The sequence below is a fragment of the Polypterus senegalus genome, chromosome 3 (genome assembly GCF_016835505.1).
Source record: "Polypterus senegalus isolate Bchr_013 chromosome 3, ASM1683550v1, whole genome shotgun sequence".
Lineage (NCBI taxonomy): Eukaryota > Metazoa > Chordata > Cladistia > Polypteriformes > Polypteridae > Polypterus > Polypterus senegalus.
This window is the reverse complement of record NC_053156.1, coordinates 40,364,616-40,371,000: the sequence shown is the minus strand read 5'-3', so window position 1 is coordinate 40,371,000 and position 6,385 is coordinate 40,364,616. Positions and strand designations below refer to the sequence as shown.

The 6,385-nt window shown below is 38.7% G+C and overlaps 1 protein-coding gene across 4 annotated transcripts in view; it reads right to left on the bottom strand.

Annotated features, from left to right (window-relative positions):
• Positions 1–412: 412 nt before the first annotated feature.
• The window catches only part of arhgef15b (Rho guanine nucleotide exchange factor 15b), a 125,021-nt gene continuing 119,048 nt past the window's right edge, over positions 413–6,385 (bottom strand). For all 4 annotated transcript variants that reach the window (XM_039747012.1, XM_039747008.1, XM_039747011.1 and 1 more), the window contains 2 exons: positions 4,897–5,001; positions 413–2,550 (listed from right to left, as the gene is read on the bottom strand). In XM_039747012.1, coding sequence (XP_039602946.1) covers positions 2,381–2,550; positions 4,897–5,001 — 275 coding nt within the window. In that variant the 3' untranslated portion in view covers positions 413–2,380. The remainder of the gene's footprint in view (positions 2,551–4,896; positions 5,002–6,385) is intronic.

The window sequence follows — 6,385 nt, the reverse complement described above, 5'->3', positions numbered from 1 at the left end:
ATAGTACATTTACTTTTAGATACATAAAAAATAAATACTTCAAGTAGCAGTTCACAAGGAGAATGGACATGCTGCACTTCACCAATTTCTTCATTTGTTACAGTACATTGACACACAATCTGCTCAAATTCAGCGTTGAAGGCCGAGCCTTTTGAGTGCCACCTCTTACCATCTGTATCTTCAGGTAGTGGATGACATTAACTGGGCCTATGGATGGCTGGAAAGCCCACATCAGAGATCTCAGTTTCTGAGTGCAATACGTGGTATTCTGGGAAAAACGTTCAAGGGTTCAGGCTTCTGGGTTTTCATTAATGTTTATTTCCTTCATGTTCATTTGGATTAACAGTAATTACATTGATGTTCTTCATGCCAAAGAGAGTCATTAGTGACATAAGAACCATGACACTTACAGTTTAAGAGCAGCATTCATCTTTATTCATTTTAAATACAACTTCATCACGGAGCCATTCATGAGAGTCAAAAGAAGCCGATTCAGTGCTGGCCCATGTGACTGGCATTTACATGACCTTCCAGCAGTGCCAAAAATGGGCAGTTCAAGGTGGGAACAAGAATGGGCACCACGGACTCCACTGCACATACCAATACTGGGAGTGTAAGGGGGTGCAAGTCAACGTGCTCAGGACCATACAAAGGTCCTACGGGCAGGAGCTGAAAGCTTGGCCTTAGTTTACAGTACATGAGGCTGAGGCCCACTTTCATAATCTTAACACGGACCTCATGCCAGTCATGGCAAATGACATTAGCAGCTATTGTACAGTCGTGAATTGTTTTAAGCCGAGTTCCACAGTGACTATTTCTGTTCAAATCTTAACACTGTGCTGTTTGTATTTTTTGGGGTTTTTTTTTTTAAGATTTTGTAAAAACTTCCTGCTGATCGCCAGTCACGCAGCCAACAGTGAAACCTTCAGTATGAGGAAGTGATGACGGCTTGATTTTTTCTTCACGGTGTGGGTTTTCAGTTCTCTTTATGGTTTTTCTAAAGAATTTCAGCAACCATACAGCAGAGTGAAAGTGGCAGCAATTTCAAAATACATCTTAATTTCAAACAGCATGTAGAACATGAAAAGACTTTAAAAGAGCCCACAAAATCCATAAAAGTGCAGTTCACTGAAGAAAATCTGTGACTGAGAAGGAAAACATTTTGAGATTTTAAAAGTCATTTTCAATTTTGTCAAACAGAGAAATGAAGGCCTGTAAAGCTCGATAGTCTCATCATTGAAAAACCACAAGGGCAAAAAATGTCACTGCTGTGATGACGGCAGCAAATGAAAAAGCTTGAATGCTGGACAAGTCCGCCAGAGTGCAAAAATTCAAGAGAGGCCCGTTTGTTTGGTTTTCTTATGTAACACTTAAACATGTAGTGTAATAACCAGAATACATACCTACAACACCAATGAATGGCACATATCAAGGCATACCTTCGCACTCTTAGGTGCCCACTTTAACCAGTACAAAATTCCATTAAACATTACTAGCATGAAAGCAAGACGTCACATCTACAATGTACTCCTGTTACTGTGAATAAAATACGGTGATGAGAAGCATGGCGTTCAATCATATAAGGAGATCTGATTGCATTCTTTTGTTGTGGGTGTTTGTTGGCTTCTGTGCCATTCCATCAGCCAAGATGGCCTGCATCTGACAGTCAACTACTTCCTAAAATACCTTAACCCACAGTCAGATCGGTTAGCTTAGCTCTGTGCGTACTCTCCTCCTCGAGTCAGGCTGCCTTGATGAGCCATCGTCACTTTTCCTTTTGTGTCCGGTACTTTTACATCTTCTCTTACCGTATTCTGCTCAACTAAATTAGAAGACATATATATATATATATACACAAAAACAAACATACATACATACATACATACAAGAAAATCAGAAGTTAACAGTTCTGTAACAAAAAGTTTTTCAATTTCCCAGTCATGGCAATCAGAACTGAAATGTCTTCAAGTATTGAGGAAAACAAAGTCATGAACTGTAGTGTAAAAAAATTCCAAAAAAATCAAGTCTTGAACAATGTTTTTTTTTCTTTTCAGAATGTCCTTTTCTACAGTTCAGAGATTTTTAATAAAATACCCTGTTACCAGTTCACTTCTCTTTTCTATATGCAAACCTTGTATTGAGAGTGGCTGACAAAATAAAGAAAGGAGAAAGATCCTCAAAGAAACTACAGAATGTGAAAACTGCTAAGCTCAGAAGTTGCTGTAATCGTTTGATTTTGTGTTGGATTGAGCTTCAGGGAGGCAACGTGGCAGTGCCCAAGGCATGCAGAAAGGCCATACGTTCCCCTGAATATGATGTCTCCACATGTCTTACATGTTAAGTTGCCAAGCAAGTTCCCTAAGATGACAGAAGCCTGGGACTAAGAGCCAGTCCTGGTCCTCAGTTTGGTTAATTGCTCTGCAGCCCGGATGACTCGGTATCGCTCACGGAGGTTACGTCGTCTGACATGCTCATTGGTGATCTCTTGGACATGATTTGCGGGAAACCAGCCTCTTTGACCATCAGAAAGGCGAATACCTTCATACCATCCTACACAAAACAAACAAAATAAAAGACTAATGAGCATGAGTGTGGAGACGGGGACAAAACCCAACCCTATCCTTTCAGGTAGAGCAACTATAGAAACCTGTTTTTTCTTGATTATGTGATATTGGGCTGGAATGACTTGAGTTCAGGGAATCTACACACAATACCAGTCTCTGCCAAAAAAAAAACTAAATTCATAGTGACTGGTTTAAAAAAATGTTAGAAGTGGCATCCACTGTTGAACTTCTTTTCATAGTATGTCACTTCTTAATCCCCATTTACTTAAATGTTCAACTCCTTCAGTTTTTCCTCATAACTCTGGAGTTTTTCTGGAGACCAAAACTTAACATAGTATTCCAGGAGACGCCCCACTGATATATTACATAACCTAATCCTTTTTGACTTGCGTATATATCTTAATATTCTAATATCCTTTTTAGCATTATCTTCCGATAGAATAGAATAGTTAAATGGCTTCTGCACACTGTCACAATAGATGTCTATTATACTCTCGCACACTCTACGGTTAGCACTGGAGTTATGTGTCTGGTACGTCTTACACCGCTTTATTGTCTCTTTGTAGATTCTTTTTAATCTCACTTACTGCAGAGTTTTCTTTAATGTATCACTGCTTCTAAATTTTGGGATGGCTTTGTCCTGCGTTAATCTACATCCAACCCTGAAAGCAGATCCTCCAACTTAGAGGGAAAACTTGGGAATTGGTGGCAGGATTGGCATTCCAACCAACATTTACAAAAAAAAAAACACCTCGCACTGTTCCAATGTTGGCTTGAGGAGTCACCCGCTGCACTTGAGTCCCAATTGGCTTGCCGTGTGGTGCGGCAACGAGCTATAAGCGCATGCTCCCAACCTCGCCCTTGTCCTACATTACCGGTAAAACGTATTTAAACTGCTCAGCTGTCTCCACATTTAACACTAGAATCCCTGAAGCCTACAGAAAAAGTCGTAATGCCTGGCCACCTTCGCACCTCTTCATCAGCGTCTTTGTTTTGCAAATGTGCACTGGCAGCATGAAGCCTGCTATCCCATCCTCCACCGAAACAGCTGAAGTTCTCCCAGCACTAGTCTGTTTATGTGGGTGTGAGGTGCCTTGAGTTGTAAGGGGTAAATAACGTATCGCTTTTTGGAACACATGCATTTCATGTGCGTTCTGTGTCTACAACAATCTGGGTAAATGTTGAATGACAGGAAATGCAAGGCATTCTAAAAAATCTCATTGTGGCGAAAGATTTTTTTAATATAATAGAGAGATACGCTTAGTCAGAACACTGTGAATTTTATTACATTATGGACATCGTAAATGTTCAATCGCATCTATCCCCTAGATTTTATTCTGTATATTACAAGTTACTACATCTAGGCAGGCTTTTCTCCTATTTATGCTTTAATCAGTCACTGATTATGTCTTAAAAAATTCTGCTCTTGTACTCCACTATTTTTAAGATTAGCCCCGTCAATATTTGGGAAATTAACATCCTCCTTTAAATTTGTCTTTTTAAAAATATTAAAAAGATGCACAAGGAAACTACAATACTGGATAGATTATAACACACTCCCAAAATCAGACCTCTATCTCTAATGCTTTCCGGTCACATCCAGACATCCTCTCTAAGACATGGCTCACAATCCAATTGAAAAGGATGTGCATTTACATTCATTATCTTATAAATGGCAACTCTCCTTTTTCTGCTTTGTCTACTCTTCTTAAAATGTGTAACTATATCTACAGGCATGTTATACTCCTCCCCATCTGTGTTGTTTACCAGGTTTCTGTTACCTGCTATATCACGATTCAGTTCAGCTGCACACCCTCTCCACACTTGTTTGATTCTTCGTACTGCTAGCATTAACACAAACAATTTTTAATGTATACTTGTTTTTACAGTGCTGTTCATCTCTTCATGTGATGTTGTAAATCAGGCCTTCCCTGAATTCCCAGAACATCCCCACATTCCCTACTTTATAAACATTCCTCAACTAACCTTTGCAGTTGAAAATAGCTGTAAAAAGACCTGCAAGGCTCCTTAGTGGCAAACAAGAATGAAGTTTTTAGAAGCAAACATTACATTTTAACTAACGCCCACCAGGTGTAGCATGAAACGCTCAGCGAGCATTTAATTCACTTCATCAAGAAAGGATGACATCAACAGTATTTTTATAGACAAGAATTAACAAACAATTGAATGGACTGATACACTTGAATGAAATCCAAAGGGGGTTTTACTTAATTAAATTATTTCTTGTTGTTTGTCTATACTGTCAACTTATTTTAATCATCAAACACTAACACAGTATTTATACAAAATGAGCCATATTCAAGATTCCTACCTTCTGCTGTCTTCCTCAGCACGTTGATGATGTCAGTGGGTTCCATACTAAGCTCATCTGCTTGTTGGGCTGAGTAGCTTTCCACACAATGAACTTGTGGGCAGTCTGGGAAAAAATGAAGGTATGATTTATATATTCAAAAAAAATCTATAGCAAATTAATCTCTTTCAATTAAAATCAAAAACAGGTTTATGATGTACAGTGTAACCTCGGTTCACAACCATAATTCATTCCAAAACTCTGGTCGTAAACTGATTTGGTCGTGAACCGAAGTAATTTTCCCCATAGGATTGTATGTAAATACAAGTAATCTGTTCCAGACCATACAAACTATATGTAAATATATATATTTTTTAAAGTTTTTAAGCACAAATATAGTTAATTAAACCATAGAATGCACAGCGTAATAGTAAACTAAATGTAAGAACACTGAATAACACTGAGAAAACCTTGAACAACAGAGAAAACTAACACTGCAGTAGTTCGCGCTATAGCGCTACCAAACGCTGGCTAAAAGCACTTTTTTAATGAGTTTTAAGCACAGGAGAAAAAATGAACATTTGAAAAAAATCCATAATTTAATAAACCACCAAGAAAAATAACATTGCAACAATGCACGCTACTCAAGCCCAGTGCATTCTTTAACTGCCTTCCTACATTAATGCTTCCAGCTCACTCTCGCACTGCCTGTGTGTATGCAGGGCTCTAGACTAACTTTTTGCACTGGTTGCACTGGTGCGCCTAACTTTTTTTCTTAGGTGCACCAGCACAAAAGTTAGGTGCACCCAGATTTTCAACCGCATCACATTTAACACCACAGTTTTACAAGTTCACTTTATTTATTTGTTTTTTTTTTTTTTTTTTTTAATCGCTGTCCATATAGGCAATATTGACTTGTAAATGATTAACTAACAATCTGGTCAATATAAAGTTCTTTATTTGAAGGCAAGCACAATTCTACAAGAAAGGTAACTTACTGAAAAAGTGTTGGTGCTTAAAGTGCTTTACTGAGCTGAAATTTAAACTTAAAAAATCTCAAGATAAATTAACTAAAAGAAAATCTAAATTAAGTGTTTTAAGGGCTTCAAACTGATCATCTCATGGCTCAATGTCTTATGGACTATCCTCCATTGCAGTCACATGCCCCTCGGATGGCCAACTCCTGTAGTTTGGCCTTCTTGATCTTTGGCCTTGACTAAACCAGCTGGCCACACTCTCTCTAGCATCAAAATCTTCCCGACTTGGGCATGAGCATGCTCGACCTCAATGTGTCCAATAAGTATATTCACCGGTCTTCCTCTCCGTAAGATACGACCGTACACAATGGCGCATTCCTTTGTGGCGATATCTGTGTCTCCGTCGATCAGGAATGCCATGTACGCACTGTTCTTAATTTGCACAGACATCTTTTTTTCAATGTATCTGCGATGACTCATATAAATTGGGCGCACGCGACATCATTGCTGTACGTCGGGTTTATGTTCAAGCC